The 26,789-nt window shown below is 49.9% G+C and overlaps 2 protein-coding genes across 5 annotated transcripts in view; one reads left to right on the plus strand and one right to left on the minus strand.

Annotated features, from left to right (window-relative positions):
- MLN (motilin) overlaps nt 1-26,789 on the minus strand; it is a 69,013-nt gene that overhangs the window by 21,668 nt on the left and 20,556 nt on the right. The window contains exon 2 of one of the 4 annotated variants that reach the window (XM_089773573.1): nt 11,668-11,761. The gene's annotated coding sequence lies outside the window, so the exon portion shown is untranslated. Of the gene's footprint in view, nt 1-673; nt 773-11,667; nt 11,777-21,281; nt 21,416-26,789 lie in introns of those variants that run through there. The other 3 variants (XM_075909999.2, XM_089773574.1, XM_025182739.3) reach the window with 3 other exon arrangements.
- LOC102448403 (blue-sensitive opsin) lies at nt 17,006-26,638 on the plus strand. The gene is made up of 5 exons (XM_006119345.5): nt 17,006-17,366; nt 20,538-20,706; nt 23,892-24,057; nt 24,736-24,975; nt 26,107-26,638. The coding sequence occupies exons 1-5, from the start codon at nt 17,006-17,008 to the stop codon at nt 26,236-26,238; spliced, it is 1,068 nt and encodes a 355-aa protein (XP_006119407.1). The 3' UTR covers nt 26,239-26,638.

Below are 26,789 nucleotides of genomic sequence, written 5' to 3' on the forward strand. Positions count from 1 at the left end.
AAAACCATCCAAACTGGACTTCAAAGAGAACCTGCAGAGTTGCAATTCATTTGCAAACCTGACACAATTAGGCCAGGGTTGAATAGGGACTGGGAATAGCTGGCTGATTACAAAAGCAATTTCCCTCTCTCTTACTAGTCACATCTTCTCATCACTGTTGGGAGTGGGCTACACCCACACTGACTGAATTGGCCTTGTCATGGCACCTTCCCCACTCTGGCATGATAAATGCAGAAGTGGAGGCCAGCAAGTGTACCCCAAAACCTTATCTACCAGGCTTTGGTATAAAACTTCCCCCCAAAATCTTAAAAACCTAGATTTTGGGAATAAAACTTGCGCTGCCACCACCCAAATATGAATAAAGAAATCAGGGGAAGATCATTTGGGAAATCTCACCCCTAAAATAAGAAGCAGGACCCACAATTAACCAGTCCCAGGTTAATGGAAAGAAAAGAGAAAGAACTTTTATTATCACAACAATATTCCTGTTGCAAGCATAATGATTAGATGGAAAGGTAACAAAATATACTCCTGGAGAAATTACACCATGGGCTAGAACTTAGTTAAAAAGAAAAGCCAAACATCTTTTAAACAGTGCACAGACATCAGATCCCATACCCAAAACATAAAACAATAAAACCTAACGAATGTATCTAAACTTTACCCTACTTACAGAAAGTGAAGAATTGTTTCTTGGAGAGAGAGAGAGACATGTTTCTCTCTCTCTGTAGCTGCAGAGGAACTCTCAGAGACCAAGGAGGGAAAAAACCAAATTCCTTTGTCCCCGTTTGAAAGTCCTACCTACATTCCTATTGGCCACTCCACCTGGCTAGGTGTAGTTAACTCCTTAGTCCCCAGGCTGCTGGCTAACCCTCATAATCATGACAGGCCTACTTAATACTAGCAAAATGCAGGACAATGTAGCACTTTAAAGACTAACAAGATGGTTTATTAGATGATGAGCTTTCGTGGGCCAGACCCACTTCCTCAGATCAAATACTATCAAAAAGTATTTGATCTGAGGAAGTGGGTCTGGCCCACGAAAGCTCACTTAATAAACCATCTTGTTAGTCTTTAAAGTGCTACATTGTCCTGCATTTTGCTTCAACTACCCCAGACTAACACGGCTACATTTCTATCACTATTCTACTTAATACTGGTCCTCCACTTGCGAGGGTAACTCCACAGGCAGCTAGGGGAAGGCTGGTAAATGGAAAACACTGTGTGCCGCTGACCAGTTCAATCCGACGCTGTAACTCTAGGGGCAGGTAAGTCACTTAGCATTTCAGAAATGAGTTAATTTCTCCACTGCCAGAGAATGTTTATTAAGATTACACACAAGTGCAATTTAGCCTTCAAACACACAAGCCACCCTCTGAGCTTTTATTTTCTTATTACTTCTCCCTGCCCCCTCTGCATCATTCCTGTAGTGAAGAACGGAAGATCGGGTTAGGAAAAGCAAGATGAAATGCTAAGCCACCAAGGAGTGCATTAAATAGCACAGTCAGTGGGCTTTTTGCACAGCCAGATCGGCCGGAAGATAACCTATGTGAGTCTCACACTGAGGATCAAAATGAGGTCCTTGCTCAGCTGGAAAGAGACCATGATCACCACACTCCAGGGCACAGCCTTTCGTTGGGCACAACCCAAGGGAGGAGGTGGACTCTCCATCCCTAGAGGTTTTTAAGTCCCGGCTTGACAAAGCCCTGGCTGGGTTGATTGAGTTGGGGTTGGTCCTGCCTTGGGCAGGGTGTTGGCCTTGATGACCCTATGAGGTCTCTTCCAGCTCTAGGATTCTATGATTCTAACCCTCCCTGATGCCAAAGGATGTTTTTCCAGAGGGGGGAACAAAGTGTTAACGCACAGGTGACAGAACTCCGGGATTCAATCTTGAGCACTGTGTCAGTCTGGCCCAAAGAGATTATCTGTCAACTTGCGAACAGTAGCATGACAAGAAACAGCTGTTCTCTGTGCTGCTGGCTCCCTAGAGATTTTCTGATAACTTGAGCTGGATTAAGCTAGCCTTAGATGCATAGGATTTATCGGCACTTTCAATGGAAAGGTGCCTGTTTCATTCCAGGAACCCTTTGTGGTGAATGTTACGGTTTATCTGCAACTAGGGATAAGAATTCTCTATTTAGTTCTTTATCATGTTTCACACCAGCAAGGCATTGATTCGTTCTGCAGGGACACGGGAAAATCCAGCTAGGTGCCTGCAGAGAGGTGGGGGGGGGAGGGGGGAGAGGGGGAGAGGCAAGAGTCCAAGAAGAATAATAATGTCTAGCTCTGGTATCGTGGATGTACACTTACAACATTGGGCAAAGGGGAGTCAAAGAACCACATGAGAGAGAGCGGAGACTCACCCAGAACTGAAATGCAGTGCTGCAAGCTGTGTGAAATCACCAGTGGCAAACCTCCTGCTGGTTTCACCGGGACCATGATTTGACCCCCTGATCCTGCAATCTGAGCTGCATGGGCACCAGGGAGGTGATTGCAGGATCTGCCCCAAACCTCGTAAAATTCCCATTCAGATCAAGGGGAATTTTGCCTAAGGTAGGGCCTCTTTCATATGAAAAACTTCAAAATGCTTAAGTTAAACACTAGAGTTATGGAACAGATAGATAGATAGATAGATAGATAGATAGATGTGTGCATTTTTCTGTCTGTGAGTCTGTCTGTGAATTCATTTATTCAAAAATTCCTCTTAAATGGTAAGAGCTAGGACCACCAATCTACTATACATTTGAGAGTGTTTGTCTGTCTCTGAGTGAGTGAGTCTGTTTATTTAAGAATTCCTCTTAAACAGTAAGAGCCAGGACACCAAATCTGGATGAAGCTTCCTCTTAACCTAACTTAAAACAAGGTCAGGGTTTGGTTGTGTTGGGACAATGAGATGTGCCTGGAATGGGACTGTTTCTCATAAAATGGAACAGGAGGGGTCTGGTAGGAGGGACAGTTGTACTATATAATGACCACAGGGGGCAGCTAAGGGCCAGAGATGGGCCAGGACAGCTCTAACCTCATTGGCGCAGCAGGGGGCAGGAGTGGAGATGTTGGACATGGTTGGCCCACCCCTCTTGTTCCGGTTCCCATTGCACACAGCTGGAGCCCAATCCCACACCTTGCTCTTGGCCCCAGTGCTGGACAGCTACAGGTGGGGTGGCAAGGCCCCTGCCCTGGTGAGCCCTAGCCAGAACAGTGCACCCAAACTGTGGCCCTGAAGCTTGGGCAGCCATGCAGCATGACCTCTGTCACCCCGGCCAGCCCTGGGGATCTGCCACTAGGCAGCTTGGTGTCCACACTGCCAGCCTCTCCCCCCCATCCCAAGAAACTGGCCTGAGCTTCCCACACATCCAAACTCCTGCCCTGACTCCTGCATGCCCTACATTTCTATTTACATAAAGCATGCACATTTTCCTTTAACAAAAAAATGGAGTTAAGGACCTGAGCAATTCCAGGTACATCTGCTAGTTACAAAATAAATATCAGCAGAGGGAAAGAGGGTATGTCTACACTACCACCCTAGTTCGAACTAGGGTGGTTAATGTAGGCATTTGAACATGCAAATGAAGCCCGGGATTTGAATTTCCCGGGCTTCATTTGCATGTTGCCGGGCGCCGCCATTTTTAAATGTCCACGAGTTCGGACTCCGTGCCCGCGGCTACACGCAGCACAAACTAGGTAGTTCGGATTAGGCTTCCTATTCCGAACTACCGTTACTCCTCGTGGTGTACACACAATTTATTCCACACATGGAAAAAATCTGCACATGGATGGAAAAGATTAGAGGGAACACTGTACTCTGCTCCTCCTGCTTGCCACGAGTTGGTCCCAGTCCACCTAGGCAGGCTGCTCCTCTTCTGAGAAGCCTGCTGGGGCTAATATAGCTGGGACTTGCTGTGGCTGGGGTCGCCCAGTGCTGGGGGGACTGGGGCAATGTTGCCTAGTGCTCCAGGGCGGGGGGGCACACCACCTGATGCTCTGGGGCATGGAGGAGGCATGTGCCGCCCACTCAATGCTCCAGGGTTGCGATATGGGACTCGTGGGAGGCGGCGGAGGGCAGAACTGTAACAAGGGTGGGGCAAATGGGGCACTCGCCCCAGGTGCAGTACATTTAGGGGCACAAAATTAAAAATTAGAAAGTTAAAATATTATTTCATTTATATCTTTACTGTCATCTATTTGCAATCTCAGTATATGTGCAATTAACATGTGCAAGGAATAAAATTAATACAAAAAATTGATAATTTTATCATTTTTGAGGGCAGTTCAGTAGCTTGCCCCAGGTGCAGAAAACCTTAATCTTGGGTCTGGGCGGTTGGCGGCGGTGGGGGGGGGGGGGGAGGGAGATGGAGGGCTCTGGGTTTCAGCAGGGTAAAGGGAGTGGAAGGTGGTGTCGGATGGACAGGGTGGGCTGTGCTTGCTTCTCCAAACTCATGGTTCAATTGCAAGGATTTGTACTTGAATTGTGCCTATAATCCGTGGATTTCACAATGGTTGACAAAGAGTAATTAAGCCTCCCAGCATAGGTCTAAGTATTGCTACACACATCTCAGAGACTTCAGAGGGGTAGCTGAGTTAGTCTGTAATAGGAAAAACTTAAAAAACAGTCTGGTAGCACTTCAAAGACTAACCAAACATGTAGATGGCATCATGAACTTTTGTGGGAACAGCCCACTTCTTCTTTATACTTCAGTCATCTGAAGAAGTGGGTTGTGCCCCAAAAGCTCATGATCCCATCTACATGTTTTGTTAGTCTCTAGGGTGCTACTAGACTATTTGTTATTTGTTTAAGTTTTTACATCTCACAGCGTCCAGCACAAAGAGGTGAAGCCCAAGGGTTCAAACCATCCATAGTTAGGCATCTAAATAAACATATTGATTAGAAGTTCTTTAGGGAACGGAACATCCTTTTATTCTGTCTGTACAGCACCTAGCACAATGGAACACTGACCCATGATGGAGGTTCCTGTGTGCTAGGTACCACGTTACATGTAACAGGTAAAAACACATGTGCTGCGTGCACACAATTCCTGTTTAAGTCCAAGGCTCCGTACCCTTGAAAAATCAGGCAATTTTTATTTTACGTGCCTAAAGTTAGTCTCTCAAGTTTGAATATGTTGGACTATACGGTGACCCAATGAGAGGCAGATCTTCTGACTCCTTCTCCTCTACCTCTGCCACTAGGGCTATGTCTAGACTACACGCCTCTGTCGGCAGAGGCATGTAAAATAGGCTACCCGACATAGTCAATGAAGCGGGGTATTCCCGCTTTATTAAAATAAAATATCCCCAGCTTCATTAAAATAAAAATGGCCGCTGTGCTGTGCCGGCTCAGCTGATCGTCGGCACAGCACGCGAGTCAAGATGCGGATCGGTCAACAGGGAAAGCCTTTGTCCACCGCTCCTGTAAACCTTCATTTTTATTTTGATGAAGCTGGAGATATTTAAATGTCTCTGCCAACAGAGGCATGTAGTCTAGACATATGATGCTGCTCCTTCCTGAACATGGTGTGATCTTTCAGACCAAAGCGGGGTGGAAGGCTTGCTCAGAGTTAATTTCAGCAGCAAGCCAGGGAAGGCCTCATGGGAGCAGACACATTTTCCTGCTTGCCCTGCTGATCCCCCATGTTAGAAGATGTCTTCGGTTTGTTTCACAGCAGCTAACAGACACATGAAAAAGTGTATGTGCTGCACTGGGTTTCCAATATCCGTGACACGTAGCAATAGCAAGTGATACGATCTAAGCTGTCTCTTCTCAGGCAATACAATATGCTACTTCCTGTTTTACTGACTTTTAAAAAACCCACTGACAGTGCCAAGGCCTGCAGCCGTTAGGTTTTTGCCCAGACTGTCTGTTATTCAGGTCCCCCGTCTGGTAAAAAAACCCCAGAAAATACTGGACATGTAAAATGTCTGGTATTTCCTGTTTCCCTTGGATGCAAGCCTGGCGGGGGCAATTTTCCCTTGCTGCGTCTGATGGGGGAGTGAGCGTGGGGACATTTAAAGGCACAGAACTTTTTTTTTTCTGCTCAGCAACTTTGTTCTCCCCCCCCCCATTTTTTTTGCTCAACAGAATTTTTTCCTGGTTTTTTTTTGGAGGGGGAGGGGGAGGAATGTTCAGCATTTTTTGTTAAACCATCTGGCAACCCTAGCAGCCATTGTAGGATCCCTCCTTCTGTGGGCAGAAAACAACTGTGTCCCAGACAACTGTCCTTTTCCATATAAGCAATTACAGTGGCCGTCACAGAGATGCCATTGCTCAGAAGTGGGGAGGCCCATGAAAGGGATGGGAGATGGGGGGGGGGGAAGGGCTGCTTGATCCACACACAACACATGCAGCTGACTGATCTTTCAAGGGCTCTTGCGTTTTTGCTGGGTTCCTTGCAAACCTGAGCATCCCAGCAGGAAGTCTGGAGAAGGAGCTGTGAGCAGGACCCAGGAAGGAAACAGAGACAGCAAGTCTTGGGCACAGAGCCCAGTGGAGGGGCCAAAAGGGAGATTTCTGAGCAAGCAAGCTGCCTGTCCCGGGAGTGTGTTGAGGGGGACAGGACTTCGGGGGTGCTTGATGACACCAAGAATACATCTGATTTGTAGCAGCGGTTTCTCCTCCTCCTGGAAACAACCCTGGAAGGGTGGAAGACGGACAAACCACGCAGGCCAAAGAGGAACAGCATGCATCCCTATAGCCGCCAGAGGGCTAGGAGTGTCTGCTTCGAGCTGTCACCTGCAGGCGAGCTAATCCCGACTTGAAAACACCAACTGAATGGTAACAGAGAGCTGTGCTCTACTTCGCCCGGCCACACATTTAAAGCTATTTGATCCAGCCTAATGGACTGATCTACTGGTTTGTGTAAACACATCCTGCTTTGGGCAGCGTGGTCGACAGCACCCCACCGATCATGACCTGTCACTTCCACTCAGCCTCAGCTCCACCCGGAGCTTCTGGGAAGGAATCCAATTACAGGCTCAAGGGTTTTCTTCCCCTTCCATATGGTCTCCATAACAGGCCAGCTTTATCTCATTGTAACCCCTTTCCCGTCAGGTGAGCTCACAAGCTGCTCAGCTCGCCAGCTCCTATCGGCCATGGGGACTCTTCCTTTGAGGGGGCGGGGGCGCTAAGGAATCCTGCGACAGTCCCCAATTTGCTCTTCTCCTCCAGGTCAGGGCATTCGTTAAAAACCTAACCAGAGGTACAAGCACTGGCTTCTGGTTTTTAAGGGTAGACTTTTGCCCTGAAATAATTCCACTCTTATGTACACACATCACTTGCAGTGAGTGGCAATATTCCTAGTGAGGCATGCCTAGATTAGCAGTCCGAGGCCACTACCAGGGCTGCCAAAATACAATAGGTTAGTCTTGCACGAGAAGGTAACAGAGTGATAGAAATGTAGCCGTGTTAGTCTGGTGTAGCTGAACCAAATTCAGGACTATGTAGCACTTTAAAGACTAACAAGATGGTTTATTAGGTGATGAGCTTTCGTGGGCCATCACTATTTGATCTGAGGAAGTGGGCCTGGCCCACGAAAGCTCATCACCTAATAAACCATCTTGTTAGTCTTTAAAGTGCTACATAATCCTGTATTTTGTTTCAGCTATTGTAACAGACTGATTCCATTAGGGGAGGGAAGCTGGGAGTTACAGGCATTAACTCCCAGGCCTCTTGGGTCCCCATCTTGTGCCTTAATCACCATCTATCCCCCAGCAGTACCCGATTCTGCAGAAAGAGAACTGGGATTTGCAGGGCTGTCAACCCAGTGATGTAAGTCATGTGGCATGTAAATGCTGTTCCCAGTCCAGCACATTTCACAGCCTTTGTATGAAGAGTTTCCCATTTATTATTTTCACGTGCATTATGTTAGGACCCAGAGACTGCCAAGCATACTCAGGGCCCCTTGGAGCTGAATGCTATACAAACACCGAGGAAGAGTCCCTGCCCCAAAGAGCATACTGCAGGGTGTGCATGGGGTGTGACTGCCTGAAGGAAACCCTTCCTTTTACAGAAAGCAAACAGCAGTGGAACTGCACTGGCGAAAAGGGAGCAATTAACTCTCTGCCCCCTTTAAATCATGGCCTAATTTCTCCATTTACTGGCAATTTACCAGTTCATTAACTCACGCCAATCTCCCTGAGAGGTCTCATATCAGGTGTCCTGGCCTAACAGATACCAGCTTAAAGTTCTCACTTTCTGTTTTCGTTACTGTGCATAGAAAGTTGGAGCAATCTGAGATCAGATACCAGCCGTCCGCCCCGTATCATTTTCCTCCCCCGAGTTGACTTGAGGCCTTTAGATACCAGTTTGCTGCTGACCTAGCGAGAACTCTAAATCCATGTCAACTGAGGACCACAGTTTGCCATAGAGAGCTTGGTCTTTGCTCCACCTACAAGATAACCTTATGCTGCAAGGGGAGAACACTGAACTCATGAAAAGAATGAGGATGCTGGAAAGAAATGTGCCAGCCTCATCCCTGGAGCCTAAATAGAAATCCATGGGGATACTCTGAATTACATCCGCTGAGTGTATGATCCCTAGACTTTATCTCTGGGTTCCAGCAAGCACAGAGCCTCCAATTCACCAACACCCCGACACTGTACATGTAACATTGGTTACAATTTTCAAAAACACCTAGTAGTTTAGGGGCATAAGAGCTACTGAAAGCCTGTAAGGGAGTGTCTAAAATACATGGCTCCGTCGATGGAGCCATGTAGATTAGGATGATCAGCAGAGGGAAATGAAGCCGCAATTTAAATAATCGCGGTTTCATTTATATTTAAATGGCTGCCGCGCTGAGCCGCGCTGATCAGCTGTTTGCGGCTCAGCGCGCTAGTCTGGACGCTCCCGCGCCGACCTGAAAGCCCTTTATCGACCTCCCCGTTACGCCTCGTAGGATGAAGTTTACCGGGGAGGTCAACAAACAGCTATTCGTCAGAGCGGGGCAGCCATTTAAATTTAAATGAAGCTGCGATTATTTAAATCGCGGCTTCATTTCCCTTTGCCGAACAAACAAATCTACATGGCTCTGTCGACGGAGCCATGTAGTCTAGACGTACTTTGGGTTCCAGCAAGCACAGAGCCTCCAATTCACCAACACCCCAGCACTGTACATGTAACATTGGTTACAATTTTCAAAAACACCTAGTAGTTTAGGGGCATAAGAGCTACTGAAAGCCTGTAAGGGTGCATTTGAAAATTCTGTTCTGTGTCTTTAAGTTTTATAACTTCAGCCTGGTGCGTGGGCTTCCATTGGAGATGAATTCAGGCCTGAACATTGTGCCAGGAGCCCAGTTTTACTGAAAAATCAAAAAGCTTTTTCTATGGCATCCTATTAGATCAGGTAACATTCATGCACATGTGAGGATGCACACATGCTGAGTTACTACCCTAGTCTTTTGCCTCATGAGACCTGAGTTAAAACTGAATACATTCCTCTTGACTTTTAGCCTCCAAAATTGTACATAAGTCTAGGGATTTCTAGCTAGTCCTTCAGGTATAGTAGTTTCTGTGTGTGAATCTCATTGGCGTCAATACCATTTTCTACCCAAACTCCAGCTGAACCTTCTTAGAAGTCCAGAAACATCTGGTTTTGTTCCTCCTCCTCCTCCTCCCCCAATTATTCAGCAAAGCTCTTCTTGTGAACATATGGCTGTAAGGTGGAAATTCATACTCCCATGAGATTCCCAGCCCCATTTTCAGAGGCTGCTTGACACTATCTGTTGCCCTAGGCAAAACTTAAGTGTTAGCCCCACACCTCATAGGCCCAGATTTAGCCCAGCTGCCCCTCCCTAATGTCCTGGGGTGGCCAGGGCAGATCTGCAGGGTAGTATGACCTCACGTGCCAGATTGTAACACCATTCACTCTTATGGTTCTAAGGGATGGTAGAAAGGAGGACAGCAAAATAGAGACAGTGGATTTCAGGAAGGCAGATTTTAGTCAACTCAGAGAGCTGGTAGTTAAGGTAAACACGGGAAGCAAGACTGAGGGGAAAAAACAACTGAAGCAAGTTGGCAGTTTTAAAAGGGACACTAATAAGGCCCTAAAAGCTATTCTGCTGAGTAGGAAAGATAGAAAGTATGGCAGGAGACTACCTTGGATCAACCAGAAAATCTTACATGATCTAAAAACCAAAAAGGAGACATAAAAAGTGGAAACTAGGTCAAATTACAAAGGATGATTATAAGCAAACAACACAGATATGCAGGGGCAAGATTAGAAAGGCAAAGGCACAAAAGCAGATAAATCTAGCTAGAGGCATAAAGGGTAACAAGAAGATGTTCTACAAGTATATTACGAGCAAGAGGAAGACCAAGGACAAGGTAGGCCCATTGCTCAGTGAGGAGGGAGAAACAATAACAGGAAACTTGGAAATGGCAGAGGTGCTTAATGACTTCTTGGTTTCAGTTTTCATCAAGAAGATGGATGGTGATGGGATGCCTGACACAGTGAATGCTAGTGGAAATGGTTTTACATTTAGAAGTTAAAATAAAAGTACAAGTTAAACATACGTAGACAAGTTGGATGTCTGCAAGTCACCAGGGACTGATGAAATGCATCTTTGAATACTCAAGGAGGAGGTTTCTGAGCCTTTAGCTATCATCTTTGAAAAGTCATGGAAGTCGGGAGAGATACCAGAAGACTGGAAAATGAAAAATCTAGTGCCTATCTATAAAATGGTAAATAAGAACAACCAGGAAACTACAGACCAGTCAGTTTAACTTCTGTGCCAGGGAAGATAATGGAACAAGAAATTAAGGAATCCATCTGCAAACATCTGTAAGATAAGAAGGTGATAGGTAATAGCCAACATGGATTGTAAAGAACAAATCATGTCAAACCAATCTGATAGCTTTCTTTGATAGGATATCAAGCCTTGTGGATATGGGGGAAGTGGTGGACGTGGTATAGCTAGACTTTAGTAAGGCATGTGACATGTCTCGCATGACCTTCTTATCAATAACGTAGGGAAATACAATCTAGAGGGGGCTACTATAAGGTGGGTCCTTAACTCACTGGATAACTGTTCTCAGAGAGTAGTTATTAATGGTCCACAATTATGCTGAAAGGGCATAACCAGTGGGGTTCTGCAGGGGTCTGTTTAGGGACTGGTTCTGTTCAATATTTTCATCAATGATTTTGATGACGGCATAGAGAGTACGCTTATAAAGTTTGCAGATGCTACCAAACTGGGAGGGGTTGCAAGTGCTTTGGAAGAAAGGGTCATAATTCAAAATGATCTGGACAAACTGGAGAAATGGTCTGAGGTAAATAGGATGAAGTTTAATAAGGACAAATGCAAAGTGCTCCACTAAGGAAGGAACAGGTTAGACATTCATCTATCAGGGATGATGTAGATGGTGCTTGGTCCTGCCATAAGGACAGGGGACTGGACTTGATCACCTCTCAAGGTCCCTTCTAGTTCTAGTGTTCTATGATGAAGGGCAGCTGGGCCAACTCAGCCACTCTAGAATCTGTTGCCTTTTGCAGCTCCCTAGATCACCGATAGGCAGGGGCCACTCTGCAAATAAAAGTTCAAAGAAACACACAAACTTTTGGATGCTCAGGTCAATGGGGCCTGAATTCTGAACCTTCTGAAATCGGCTCATTGTGAGGGAATCTGATTTCGGTATATTTAAAAACTCTTCCGACTCTCTGGAGAGACATAAAATACCTTCAGGGAAAAGCATCTTCAAGGTGTGATCGCAAGGGAGCTCTCTGGACCGCAGGAGTGTCTGTGTTCCACCAGCGAGGAGCCTGAGGAGAGTCTAAGGAGGAGAAAGGAATCAGGCTGGATCATTCTGTGACTCAGTGCCTCACGGTCACGCCTCACTCGCGTACCAAGATGACATCAGCCCCTTTCCAAGAAGGTAGCCTTCCTCTCTGGAACCCTTACCCCAGGACACCCCTCGCTTCAATGACCTGGATATTCTAGCTATGTCCTACTTCTCTGTCCTTTCAGTCCAAAGCTGGAGGATCAGAGCCTGCTGGCGATAAAGATATCATTCTTCCCACCCCTTGGCCTTCCGTTCCTGTCCTGCAGCCCCCTATAAAACCTCCCTCCGCCCCTGCCCCATGCGCACACAGCTTTGGGGACAATCTAGTTTCTCCCGGGAGATGACGCTGACTTTTTCCATCCACTTCATCTCTGAGGAGGGTGGGTGGGGAGGCAGGACCAAAGCTTACAGTATTAACAGATCAGGGTCATGTACGCCACCATATGTCACAGATTAGCGGGAGAGCTCTGCTAAGAAGCCTTAGGCTGTTCTCCCATGGTGGTGGCAGCGTCCCGCTTCCTGAACTAAAAGGCGGGGGGAAGCTCGGACAAGGAAGGGAGCCTATGAGTTTGGAGCTGGTTCTGACCCAGTTTGGGTGGATTTCACGGAGTGACATAACCTCCCCTTGACCCAAATTGAGCACTGAGGAGACAATGCGAAAGCTTCCCTTCCTGCCCACATTCTTTCTCCCTCCATCTCCAGACCCTCTCTTCCCCTCAGCTGCCATGTACTCCTTGCCAACCATGCACCAGTCTCTCCAGCTGCTGCTCCATGTGCTGTCCCTTCTCCCCGGCTGGGTGCAAGTCTGAATAGCATCCAAGCAAGTAGTGGTGCTACTTCCATGCACTGGAGACAACCTACAGCTGGTGGGCTTTTAGCTGCAGGTACAAACATAGTATTTTCCCCTTCCTAGCAGGAATCAGGCTGTCATTTACTCTCTTCTTGCACAGCAGCTAGCACAACGGAGCCCTGACATGGCTGAGGCCTCTTGGCCGTGCTGCAGCGTAACTGTTAAACAACAAGAATGGTCCCCTGAGGCTCTGCCCAAGTCTACTACATGAGCCCTTGGTCCGCTGTGGAGTTACAGGGCTTTTCACCATCTCAAGGCTGAAATAATGACCGCTGGTCCTTGTCATTGAGTTTCCACCGGCTGCCATGCTGCACAAGGAAGTGCCAAGCCAAGACCAGCACGATCTAGTGACCCTGCTTGTGCTGACAATGGGGTTTGAACCTGGCCCTTCAGCTCTAAAAGCACAAGCCACTACCACTAAAAGGGCAACCCTTTTAGCAAGCAGCTGTAGTAGGTGCTGCCTCTATGGTTTACAGACTACGGTGGGACTCGGACTCACCACTCCTTCCTCAGTCGGGGTGACACACATAGTAGTTCATCCCTCATGTGCACATAGAAAACAGCCCAAGAAAAATAATCACACAAATCATTAGATAGTTGGGTTCCTGTGAAACCTGGTGGCTCATTCCCCAGGCTTAAATATATGGGGATGAGCAAGGCTGCTAGGGATATCCTCTAGTAGCCAAATGGGTGAGGTATCAGCCTCTGGAGCTTACAGTTGTGGGTACAGCCCTAGGCCAGCTGAAGGAAGGGCAGTGTGATGGGGTGGGTTGTGTGGCCCAGCCAGGCAGGGGAGACTGGAACCCACCACACCTGAGTTCTGGAGGTTGATGTCTTACTGTGAAGGGTTACCTGCCTTCAGCTAGCCCAGGCTGGTGTGTGTGGGGGTGTCTAGAACCCGGACTGTGACAAAGTGGGGCTTGTATTCACTTTACGTTATGATGTCGACATAACAGACAGAAACGCCAGCTTGCTGCTCAATTAAATACTGACCCATTGTAGCTGTGGTTTCTGGAATGAGCCAAAGAAGCCAGGAAGGTCTCCACATTGGGAGGAACCAGTGAGAGGCGCCATTGGGAAACACGGTGCTCTTCACTGCGCCTCCAGGGGAAAAATGTGGGTGACCACAAGCCACCATGGGAGTTTTCACCATTGACTTCCAGCAGGCAGCAAGATGGGGCTACTCAAGTGTGTCAGAGACAACAGCAGACACCTGCTGCCGGTACAGTGGTTTGCAACCCATGGTCTCTGGACCGCTGGAATCCACAGACTGTCTAAGATAGCACCAGGGAGCTACATCTCCATTCCAAATATTTAGGGACCCCCTAATGAAAACAGGTTGAAAGCCACTGGCCCATACCTATTTAAATACATTGTTCTGCAGGGTTACAGTGTGACAAAACTAGGAGTCAGGCTTCTGGGTTCAATTTCTGCCTGTGGGAGGATGTGTGATCTGCTGGGGAGTGGGCGTGAGAGTCAGGACTTGGGGGTTTCTTTCCTCGGCGCCAATAACACCTCATTGTGATAACTCGATGCACCCTGATTTGCTCATCTGTACAAGGGGAGCAGTGATACTTACCTGACTCCAGAGCCCTCTCCTGTTCCTGACCTGGGAAGAGATGCTCCTTCTACCAGTGACAAACCAGAAATATAGTTATCAACCCCCAGCCCAGTTTGGAAATGCTTAGAGATTTAGCCAGGTAGTTCTGATCCGGAGCCAAAAGTCTGTCAAACGGGAGAAGGATCAGAGCTGGAGTTCTGGTTCAGATCCCTCCGACAGGGAATCCAAAGATTGGATTCTGAGCTGAATATGCCCAGGAGTTCTGCGTCATGAGCTCTCCAGCAGGCACTGGACTGTACTACACTCTGGTTACTGTTCTTCCAGGAGCCTGAGGGGAATGAGCCAACAGAGCTGGCCCCATCAGATCTCTCTTTTTTTAAAAAAAAAAAAGCTCATCCCAGAGGCAGGGCAGGAAGGGGTCAGGGTTATAAATTCAGCCCACCATGCAAAGTGGCTGGAGGCGAGGCTTCCCAGGCGCTATATTCTTCCAAAGCACAAGGCTTCTCCACATGCAGGATCACAGTCCACAAACCTAAATGCGACAAAGATGCCGCATGACCCACCTCCCAGCTCCGCTGCAGCACGGGCTGCGAGAAAGGATTGCATGGGAGAGCCCAGCAGAACCATCCAAAACCCAGACGTAGACAGTTCCATTCGGCGGCTTGGCACTGCGACAGCATTTGGCTTACGAAGTCATTGAGTTGAGACGTCAGCCTAGAAATCCCAGCACATATTTAGACTATAAAGTCTTTGGGGGCAGGGACAGTCTTTTGGTTTGGTTTGCACTTAGCACAACAGATCCTGGGCCATAACTAGCACAACTAGGTGCTAACACAATGCCCACGGTAAGTAACAATGATAATAAAGGGCAGGAGGTTGGCAGGAACTGGCCGTGGGCAGGCATGGCTGGTCAAGTCCTGCCCAAGAAGGCTGGTGGGTTCCCAGCATGTGGACATGTCCCAAGCTGATGTATATTTAATGTTGCAATGTTGCAAGCCATTCCAATGGGACTGCATTCAGTGCTGGACTGAGCCATACTTGCGTCCTGGGCAGCGGGCGCGCGACACATGCACAGCCCCACCCCTGGGTGCCAGCCTATGGGGGGCGCCTGATTGAAGTGGTCAGGGGCTCCGCGCACCCTATGTGTGGCCCCGTCCCCGGGCGCATGGCGCCCCTTACCACTTCAATCAGGCACCCCCCCACAGGCTGGCGCCCCGGGCAGCTGCCCAGCTAGCCCTCCCCTTTAATCCAGCCCTGACTGCGTTCGGACGCGGGTCCAGGTTTGCCAAGCTCTGCAGCTACCATCCAAAATCCCTATCAGCTGTCCCAATTACGAGGCTAGAACCTGCAGTGAGAGGTGTGGTTCTGCTCAGAAACCAGTTCATTATTGCTGCACAACCTGCCCAGTTTGAGTATCTGGATGTTCATAGAACCCAACGATTTCATAAATTTTAGCATCACCAATTTTTAACCTGGCCATAGGAAAGGCGAGGGTCATTGTTTCTGAAGAAGTTTTAGCCAGCCAATCAGGGAGCAGAACACCTCCCCTCCCCCGTGAATCAAGACTACATCTAGATTGCAAGCCTCTTTCGAAAAAGAGTGTCTAGACAACAAGAAGATTTTTCGAAAAAAGCGGCTTGCTTTTTCAAGAGAGAGTCTGGATGCTCTCTTTGGAAAAAGCCCTGTTTTCATGGAATAGCACCTTTCTTCGAAAGATGATTTTCAAAAAAAGGCGTTATTCCTCATAGAATGAAGTTTATCACCGCCGACAAAACCGCTGCATTCTTTCGATTTACTGTTGACAGAACGTGGCGGTAGTCTAGACGCAGGTAAAAATTTTTCGAAAAAAGGCTACTTTTTTCGAACCCCCCCCCCCCCCGGTAGTCTAGATGCACCCCATGCGACCAAGCACACGCAGCAAATATCAAATACAGAACAGTCCAAACAAGCAGATTACAAACAACCCAGAGGTCAAAAACTGCATTTCCAAAATATTTGCTGAAGATCGGAAACTAACAAATACATTTGCAGAAGCTGGGACCAGGCTAGAAACAGAAGCCAGGAGTCCTGTGGGAAACTGTATAGATAGGAGACTGAGGGATAATGAGACTAAGCGACTTGGCCAAGGCCACACAGGGTGTCTGTGGCAGAGCTGGGAATTTTATCTAGGTCTTCCAAGTCCAAAGTCAGTACAATAACCACTGACCCTTCTTCCTGTCAAATAATTCTTCCCTAATAAGCTACTGGGCAGTCACAAGGGAAGTCATTTGTGTCGAATTCAAGTGGGTGCAGATATCCCTCTCCAATACTCCTTTCTCTGTTATATTGTTCTACCCACCTGTCCTTCTTTCATGGTTACCACCTGCCAACTAACTACCCTGCTCCTGCCTCACCTCACTTCCAAATAAACCAAATTCCTTCAAAGATATTAAACACTTAATAGAAATTAATACGCCTTAATGCAGGTTTTGGGGCCAACTAGCCGCTTAAAAGGTGCTTAAACCATCAACCCCTCTCAATCCCGTTGCCCTTGTCATACAAACTTAGCCTTAGACCCTAATCCTCCCCTCCCACCCTCACTTGCTCCTCCACACCCGCAGAAGTGGGCGAAGGGTATAAAAACCCCCGATGGATCCTGGCGCTGCCAGCCCTGGGATGTAGATGAGGGACCACACACCAGCTCTGCATTCACTTCAAGATTTTTGTTTGGGGGGGTGGGGGGGAATTTCAATTTTTTTTTTAACTGAGGTTGAGAATAAAATTAATTTGTTTTTAAAAAAAAGAAAATTAAATAATAAAGAGCAGCTGCTAAAATAACAGAAGGATGAACGGGACAGAAGGAATCAATTTTTATGTGCCGCTCTCCAACAAAACAGGGCTGGTGCGGAGTCCCTTTGAGTACCCACAGTATTACCTAGCTGAACCCTGGAAGTACCGAATCGTGTGCTGCTACATCTTCTTCCTCATCTTCACCGGGCTCCCCATCAACCTCCTGACGCTCCTTGTCACTTTTAAGCATAAGAAGCTGCGGCAGCCGCTCAACTACATCCTGGTCAACCTGGCGGTGGCTGATCTCTTTATGGCTTGCTTTGGCTTCACCGTCACCTTCTACACGGCCTGGAACGGCTACTTTATCTTCGGGCCCACGGGCTGTGCTGTGGAAGGCTTCTTTGCCACGCTGGGAGGTAAGAGCTCGGGGAGGAGGGTAGCGGAGGGCGTGCAGGGAAGGGGGAATGATGCTGGCATTTGCCTGGCTAAAGGAGGAGAAGATCTGAGTTTGCCCCGGTTTTATTTCCAGCTGGAAGCATGTCATCTTGCATTCAATGTGAATGTCTGAGCTTCTTCCCATGAAACATTCCTGGCTGCACCAGTGGGCTCTCTCAGAGTATGTCCACATGGCAGCACATGTAGACAAATCCCAACAGAAGCTAGCTTTAATCTAGCTAGCTTGGCTACCGGAATAGCGAAGCCAATGCAGGGCACCTTTCAGCACAGGGTAGGCCCGCAAGCCATTACCTGGGATTCTGGGTTGGTTTGTACAGCCCCGTGCTGCTGCGGCATCACTGTTCTGGTGCCTGAGCTAGCTAGATTAAAGCTCCTTTGAGTATGTCAATGTGTGCTCCAATCACAGCCAAAGTTCTCTCTAATTTTTTCCATTCATGTGCAGAATAATTTTATGTGCACCAAGGCACATGCTGATGTGCACCTCCAGTAGAAACACATGCTGCCGGCTCTGGATGGTTGTGGGCACTCTGCTTTGCTAATTAGCAGCATTTGAATCTCTTGGGGGTGGCCACCCAAGCACACAGCTTATAGGGAACACTGATCACAGCCCCTAAATTCGGTGTAGATATGCTCCTTGTGGCATCAGCCCACTACGGTGCTCCCTTAAGGGTAAGGTTGCCTTGCAATGCAAAGGTACCATGTAGTGGAATGAAATGGCCATGCTACCTCCTCACACATCAGTGCGGCACACGGACACGTGATAAGCCAAGCCCAAAATAGATTGGGGGCATTTAAAAATGATCACGCAAGCCTCCAATGCCTGCAACCATCCCAGGCATTTCAGAAAGGGCGGTGATAAGAAATCAGCCCAAACTGCACAGTACAGCTAAGGATCCAGGAACCAAAGTTCAGGGATGTTTGAACTGGAAAGGGCTGGGTTTGAGCCCATCGCGAGGGTCCACACAACGGCAAGAACAGCTTGAGATTAACCTGGAAACTGGTCCCTGAACTAGCCTCCAGCACTGTTCAGAATGAGCCCTTCTGAATATCGTGCAGACGACGGGGGTGACCCAGGAGGTCACTTTCAACACTCACTGGTATCCAGCCCGACTGAAAACAACTCTTCCTTCCACGGTCTGACCTGGAGGCATCTGGCTTAGCGCTGCTAGGAACACACACGTACAGAACCGAGTCCCTGAAGGCGGCTGCACAAGTTTGAATACGGCCCCTTCACATGATGGCTTTTCCCTCCTGGGCTATGCTGATCACACCACATCCAGCCAGACCTTAGTACTGTAGGGGAGTCCGCAGCCTGGGTCAAATGGGCAGGTGGGCCAGGAGACAGGCAGCATCCCAACCAACATTAACTGTTCGCAGCCTCAGCAGAAGGGATGAGGACTAAAAGGGTCCAAAGGGTTGACCTGCCCTTAGAGCTGTGCTTTTGGAATGGGAAACTTCCCCCATGCTGTTGGAGAAAGAGAAGATATCCATCCGCAGGCCTGTCCCGAGGTACCAAAACATAAACGTGTTTGCTACCACTGTAAGAGCTCTTGGAGCAAAACTGTCCCTAAGTCGCCGAGGAAGATGCTCTAAGCTTTATGTAAAGCCAGTGGTCTAAGGAATGCATCTTACAGCAGTATTGCTGGAAGGGCAGGTTTTTATGTCAGAGAAGGACCACGTCAGTATTTGGGAGAAGGGACATCCAATCGGTATCAGTGAAGGATAGAACAATCCCATCTGTATTTGGGAAGGGAAAGGAGTCCCCCTGGGTTGGAGGAGTTTGGTGCTTCTGAAAGAGGAGGAAAGGGCTAAGTCTGGCAGCAGAAGGAGGGTTTATTGTTGATTACAGTTGAAGATGTGGTTGCTCTCAATAAGGGAAGAGAGGATATGGTCGGTATCAAGGACTGGAAACAGGGCTCAGTCCCTATTTCTGAGCGGAGCCACGCAAACGGCACAGAATTTTTTCAGTGGCCATTCTGAGCTTTCAAACCCAGCTGATCTCAGCACGCGTGTGGGTTTCACTCCTGTGGGCAGGATGGCGATCGACTCTCCAGGGCACCACTGCTGGCAAAAAAAAAAAGTCCATTTCCAAGCTGCATGAAGTGATTGGACATCTCTGTGCTCCTCCAGCCAGCCCACAGCGATGAGACCCGGTGACAAAACTGAACGGAATGCTGCCCAGAGAGTTGATTCTTGCAGGGAACTGTTTGCAATCAGGCTTTAAAATAAGACAACACAATTTAAAAGGTCCCTGGGTGATTGACACTCCTGTACACATTTGAGGCAATGGGAATATTCCTGCTGCCAGGAGACTCAATTAATCCAGTCTATGTCAGCCTGAAACAGGGGCAAGATCTCTATTAGGGAGAATTAAGGGCCATGAATGTGATCGCTAATTCCTTCAGTGAAAAGGCCTCCTCTTGGTCCCTGGCAATAGCTTCTAACCTTTCATGCTCTTTCAGGCTCTCCCTCTTATCCAGGCTGCCCAATTTGTCACCCGCCAGGAACAAGGAGGATCCCAACTGTGGGGGGAAAGAAAGAAGAAAGTTCACACAAAAGGGAAGCAGAAAGAGCTACCGTTCTTCATGAAAGCCAAAGGGGGGGGGGAGGTAGCGATCAGCAGATAAGCACACGCTGGGGGCATTAACAGGCTTATGGCACAGGCTAACCACTCCTAATCCCCTGAGGTTTGATTATCCTTTGACAGATAAACACGCCAGCCCTGGCCTGGGCGCCTTCGCCTGTGGTGGGAACACTCACACCAGTTAGAGACTGGTTCAGAAATAGAGGAAGGGAAGGTTCACCCCTTGAGCCGTGCTTCCTTACACCAGCTTGAGGCTTGGCCCCTTGACTTCAGGGAATGACAAATGACCAGGACCCGAAAGAAGACACTTTTAGAAGCTTAAATTGGCTCTTGAGTGCAGACTGCTCAGGCGCTGTAAAAGCAGACTGCTCCAGCCCAGGGAGACGGGGAGGCTGCAGGGGACCAGGTCCAGTTCAACCCTAACTCCTGGTCCTGTGCTGTACCCACTAGGTCACGCTTCCGTTCTGTTCACACAAGAGCAGGTCAGACCCTGAGATCTTTAACAGCACACTCATGTTAGATTGCTCTCTCTCTCTTTCTCCCCCAGGTCAGGTTGCCTTGTGGTCGCTGGTCGTCCTGGCGATAGAGCGTTATATCGTGGTTTGTAAGCCCATGGGCAACTTCCGCTTCTCTGCCACCCATGCCTTGATGGGCATCAGTTTTACCTGGGTCATGGCCTTTTCCTGTGCTGCTCCACCCCTGTTTGGCTGGTCCAGGTGAGTGATACGCAATGCAGACAGCATTTACAGCCCTCTGGCTAAATACCACTGTGGAAATACTCACATCCGCCCCCTATGCATGAGCACTTGAAAGACAGCAGCAATTAGGGGTCTGCCCCTAATCTGCATGCGCTGGGTTTATATTGGTGTAATGCCATTGACTTAAATAGACTCACTCCTGATTTACGCCAGCCACGAGAGCAGGATCACTCTGTGCTTCGAGAGCCTTCCTGAAAACATAACCGCACGCCCCTAAGCATCCCTTACACAGCTCCTCCATCCTCCCCTACAGCCCCTGTAGCTATTCGTGTCCTAGATGCCCCACACGCAGCACTGCTCATCCACCACCTCAGTCCTGACTGTTTGTGTCTCTGTGATTCCAGTCCTGGGTTTCACCCCAGCTCTGCCGACGTGTTTCATTTTGGCCCCACATCCCTGCCTGCTGTACTAGTCCTGAGTCCCGTGCAGAGTTCTGCTCGGACACTGCAACCTCCTCCAGCACCTGCCCCGAGCTGTTCTATTCAGAAAGCCCAGCTATAGAAGGGAAGAACTTGCCGTGGCAAAATACAGACCCACGTGCTCGTTGCTCACCACCCTGATCAGGAAGGGAAACAGGAGCCCAAGCTCTCCACGCAATGAGTGGACCGAGTCTCTGTTCTTGCTTGTGAGCTCGGAGCAAGCACAGGCTGCTCATAACGCAAGTGTCTAAGGCGGGAGGCCACCTGCTGCCCTCCATCAAACAGCTGTGATGTGTGCGGCTGCTCAGGAGAGATCCCCAACGTTGCCCAGCTGATTAGCAGAGCGCCCACAACCAGGGTGTTTGTTTCTACTGGTGGTGCACATTCACACCTGCCTCAGTGCACATAAAATTATTCCACACACAGATGGAAAAAAATCTGCACATGGGGAGAAAAATGAGAGGGAACATTGCCAGCCAGACACACGCTCATCCCTGCTCCAGCAATCATGGCAGGCTTCCTTAGCTTCAGCCGAATTCAGAGGGGCCCAATCCTGCAACGGCAGCTCAAGGGGCTAACCGTTATCTAGGACAGTCAGTCCCAGTGAAGCCAATGGATTAAGATGAAGATTGCAGGTAGTGTGGGTACCATCGTTTGACGTTGAGCCCAGATAGCATGTTGGGTGGGAGCGGGGCAGTCAGGACTGAAACACAGAACACAGAGCTTGCAAGGCTTCAGAATCACAGAACACTAGAACTGGAAGGGACCTCGAGAGGTCATCAAGTCCAGTCCCCTGCCCTCATGGCAGGATCCAGCACTGTCTAGATCATCCCTGGTAAATATCTGTCCGACCTGCTCAGCTTCCACCGTATAAGCTCTGTAGATAAACACGGGACTCACGCTGTCAATCTAGTGTCTTCCACGTGAGTTCACTCATCATTTCCCCTGCAGCACAGGCAAACTGTCTAGCCTCACCTTGGCCCTCCTGCTGATTGGCACCTGATCCTGAAAAGGACTTGCATGTACTCCAGGCAGCGAGTCAAGAGGGCTACCTGCTGGAGCAAATTTACTTAGAACTCTGCCGGGATCAGGACATGAGCTATTAAAGCAACAAAGCTGCTTTTGAGTCATAGGAACCCCAAACCTGACACACTAAGGGTATGTCTACACTACCCCGCTAGTTCAAACTAGCGGGGTAATGTATGCATACCGAACGTGCAAATGAAGCCCGGGATTTGAATTTCCCGGGCTTCATTTGCATAAGCCGGCCGGCGCCATTTTTAAATGCCGGCTTGTTCGAACCCCGTGCAGCGCAGCTACACGCGGCACGGGCTAGATAGTTGCTCACCACCTCGTGGAACGAGGCGTACAGATAGTTCGGAATGGCTTGCTAGTTCGAACTATCTAGCCCGTGCCGCGTGTAGCCGCGCGGCACGGGGTTCGAACAAGCCGGCATTTAAAAATGGCGCCGGCCGGCTTATGCAAATGAAGCCCGGGAAATTCAAATCCCGGGCTTCATTTGCACGTTCGGTATGCATACATTACCCCGCTAGTTCGAACTAGCAGGGTAGTGTAGACATACCCTAAGAGATTTCAGAAGGGGTTTTAGTTTGGGTCCCCCATCCCTAAATCTCTCTCTTTATGGCTGTGCACTAAAGAACTGACTAGAGATGAACCCAGCAGGATGCTACAGAAGTGTAATTGGAGTCTGGTTAGCTCTGTTCACAATCCTAGCTTGGCCCAATATTACTCTGAAGCCCTATGGGAGTTTATAGAGATCCACCCTATAGGTCTAGTTAGAACAAAAACCCAACAGCGGGGAAAGAATTCTCTTCTGAATTCTGTAGGATGCTTGGAAAAGCCTAAGGAAAACAATTATTCTATATTGAATTCTACAGACAAAAATTTAAACCAGCGCGAACGAGAGGTCTGTCAATGGCTATTAGCCAAGATGGGCAGGGACACAACCCCTCCACAACAGGGAATCCACGACACCTCAGAGGTGATACCTGCATTGAGGCTCCCTGTCATCTCTGCTCCGCAGGAGAAAGAGCAGGTGGCATCGGACAGCCTAATGCTCAGCCATGGAGGGACAGAAATAAACTGTCTGCAACCAGCCTTTTAAGTCACTTTTTCCTCTGAGGATGACAAGAGAGTTTGTCCAAAGCCAGCCCTCAGAAGCACACACACACACACACACACACACCCACCCCGACAAGAGTTTGTCCAAAGCCAGCCCTCAGAAGTACACACACACACACACACACACACACACACACACACACACACACACACACACACACACACACACACACTTGCTCACCTTCCCTTCTTCAACACCCACTCAGGCGCTAGCGGGGCCTTGTGTGCTCTCTGCAGAAGCACCTTCCATCAGCGCCAGGGCCACCTAACCTCCTGTGTCCTGAGCGTCTTCCTGTCAGGCTTCCTCTGGCAGGCTCTGCTACTTTCTCCCACCCACCCTGCCTGCCGATGCCTGGGCCCTTTTATACCGGAATCACCTGCTTGCTCTTCTGTGGGGTTCCTCTCGTAATTAAAAGCTGGCTTAGCCCCAAACTCTCCAGCCCATGGGCAAGCCCTCTTGGGGGCAGAGAGTCTAGGTCCCCTCACCTGTGTCAACCCAGTCCCATCAGAAGGCTGCACCCGGGCGCCCCTGTGACATGCAGGGTCTAACCCTTCTGCTTTGCTTGCGCTCTTGCTTGGCAGATACATTCCCGAGGGCATGCAGTGCTCCTGCGGTCCTGACTATTACACCCTCAACCCCGACTACCACAACGAATCCTACGTGGTCTACATGTTCATGGGCCACTTCGTCATCCCGGTGGTGATCATCTTCTTCTCCTACGGGCAGCTCATCTGCAAAGTCCGAGAGGTACGGGGTGCAGAGCGTGGCAACGAGCAGAGGGAGGGAGAGGGTATTGCTCCACAGCCGTAGCGCAGGTTCTCTCGGAGCACCGGCAGGGCAGCACCGTCTGATGGGCAAGGCAATCTCACACCCGTTTGGCCAGCTCAGACTCCATGACCACCGCGGTCTCTTCTTGCTGCGGCATCTATGATTCGCCCACTGGTGTTAGCGCCACTCGCTCCCCCAGCACATCTGGAGACAGGGGCTTAGCAAAGAGGCATCAAACTTTATGTCCATAAGTTGCCAGCGGGTGGTGAGGGGGTTTAGTGCCTCAAAGGGGGATCTAAAGGAGGGATGACTCTCCGCACGCACAAATCAGAGACAGGCCTGTGCCCCTTTCAGCTCCTCCTTTCTGCAGGTAAGCGGGTTAGTGGGAGTGTGCTGCGTAGGTGTAAATCTGTGCTCCAGTCTCAGCCTGCGTCCTGAGCCGTGGACCAGGTGTCTGCCCCCGGATCTCCCTTGTGCCGTGTCTAGGTCAATGCTGGGCATGATGCAATATGAATGGAAAGGCCTCAGGCCCGGGGGCAGCTTCCCTAGGAGAGGGGTTGAGATCTGTACCCCGACCCTAGCCACGTCAGTTCTTTCTAGCTTGCTCAGGGAGCGGCAGTTTGCTCCTTGACTCACTGCCCTCTCCCTCTCTCGCAGGCCGCGGCCCAGCAGCAGGAGTCGGCGAGCACCCAGAAGGCGGAGAGGGAGGTGACCCGCATGGTGATCCTAATGGTTCTGGGCTTCCTCTTGGCCTGGACGCCCTACGCCGTGGTGGCGTTCTGGATCTTCACCAACAAGGGGGCGGACTTCTCCGCTACTCTTATGTCAGTGCCTGCCTTCTTCTCCAAGAGCTCCTCTCTCTACAACCCCATCATCTACGTCCTCATGAACAAGCAGGTGAGGCTCTCGGGGCACGGGGGAGGAACCTGCCCTGCCCAGGCTGTTCCTGTCCTAGGCCCCCTCTCTCAGGAGTGGAACCTGGCCGAGAGCATCTCCCGCTCTTGCAGTTCTGTGCCCCCCGCCAATGCACCAGGCCTATCCTGCAGCGTCCCCCGGCTATTCCACCCCGGGCTCCCTCTACTCAGCTCTGCCGATGCATCTCAGGCCCGTCCTGCAGCACCCCCAATACTCTGCTTCCGCCTCCCCCCCATACAGCTCTACAAATGCCCCCTGATCCTCCCGTCCAGTCAGCAGACAGCCTGTGGGCAAGGCACAGGGGGCGGGTCCATGCTCCTGGAGGGGCGGAGCCAGGGCTGGCCCTACCATGGGGTGGACTCAGGTGGGCGCCTCAGGTGCCAGAGTGTGGGGGGAGGGGGCGGTGCGCCACTAGGACCCAGAGTGTAGAAAATTGTGTCTGCTGCTGGTGCATCTGTAGGTAGCAGAGCAGGGCCATGAGAGGAGCAGAACAGGAAGGAGGCAGAATTGAGACCTTTCAAAGTTTCGGCCCAAGCGAGGGGACATGGGGGCATCATCTGAGCTCCCCGCCTCAGGTGCCAAAATGTCGTGGGCCGGTCCTGGGCAGAGCCAGGGGCAGCCAGCTGGCAGCACTGCTCAGAGCATGCCATGTTGGCCCCCCTAGCCCTTACAGCCCCCCAGACCAGGCTGCACGATGCTCCTGCAGCGACATAAAAGGCCCGGGAGTGGGCACCACCACTGAGTCCCTTTAGAATCACTGGGCCCTGGGGCACGCCCCATGGGCAGGCCTGCCTACCGTCTTCTTGGTATTTCAGTCGTGCGCCTCACGGCAGCTCTGCAGAGGCCCCTCCCTCCTGCCTCAGCGCACCCCGGTCCCAGGACAGAAGCCAGTTGAATGCGGTTCCCCCATCGCTTTCTGCCTTCGTTTGTTTAGTGCTGCCTGCATGGTTAGAACAGCTGCCACGTTTCGCCCCCAGGGGGGTGGGGACCACCTCTCAGGCACGGGGTTGTATGTAACCCAGTGAAGTGCCCCTGGTCTCGTGGTCTGAGGGACGGCTCCAGCGTGGCGGGCGGCAGGGTACAATGGTGCCACGGCTCGCTCTCTCCCTTCAGTTCCGTAACTGCATGATCACCACCATCTGCTGTGGCAAGAACCCCTTTGGGGATGACGACGTCTCCTCGACCGTATCCCAGAGCAAGACCGAGGTATCCTCCGTCTCCTCCAGTCAAGTGTCACCAGCATAGACCACGAACAGTTGGAACTTGGGGGACCTGCCATGCTCCGGGATCAAGTAGAAACGGACCCACCCACGTACCCTCTGGTCTCGTCTCATGCGATTACTCCCTAGTACACCATCATCACATTTCACACCTGCTCAGGTGTGCACAGGAGAGCCCTCCCCCGTGAAAATAGTGGGGTCAGTACCGAAGGTGGCCCCTCCTTGCAAATAGCTGTGCACACTTGTGCATATGCAGGCTCACTGGTGCATATGCAGACCGCTTGTGCAGGCAGCCGCCCGTGCAAATATCAAATCACGAATTTGGAGCCCTCACACACAAACCCTTGCATGCCCTGCTGCACACACTCGTGCAAAGACAATACCAACTTGTGCAGACACCTTGGCGCTCACTTGTTCACCACCTCCTGCCCCCTTGTGCACATAGATTTAAGGAAATAAAGTGCGATTTAGGTGGCAGGGGCTGAAGAGTTTTGGTAAGAGAGTGAACCCAAAAGCTGCCCCCTTGAGCCATACTGCCCATGGGTCACACATGGGGTGACCTAGTCCCAGTGGTAA

Source organism: Pelodiscus sinensis, chromosome 27, assembly GCF_052426305.1.
Source record: "Pelodiscus sinensis isolate ZL-2025 chromosome 27, ASM5242630v1, whole genome shotgun sequence".
Lineage (NCBI taxonomy): Eukaryota > Metazoa > Chordata > Testudines > Trionychidae > Pelodiscus > Pelodiscus sinensis.

Bases quoted from the DNA above. Each gene is read 5' to 3' on its own strand.
- LOC102448403 (XM_006119345.5), top strand. From the start codon at position 17,006: ATGAACGGGACAGAAGGAATCAATTTTTATGTGCCGCTCTCCAACAAA. The intron at 17,367-20,537 runs GTAAGAGCTCGG...TTTCTCCCCCAG, and splicing joins CTTCTTTGCCACGCTGGGAG to GTCAGGTTGCCTTGTGGTCG. The intron at 24,058-24,735 runs GTACGGGGTGCA...CCTCTCTCGCAG, and splicing joins TCATCTGCAAAGTCCGAGAG to GCCGCGGCCCAGCAGCAGGA.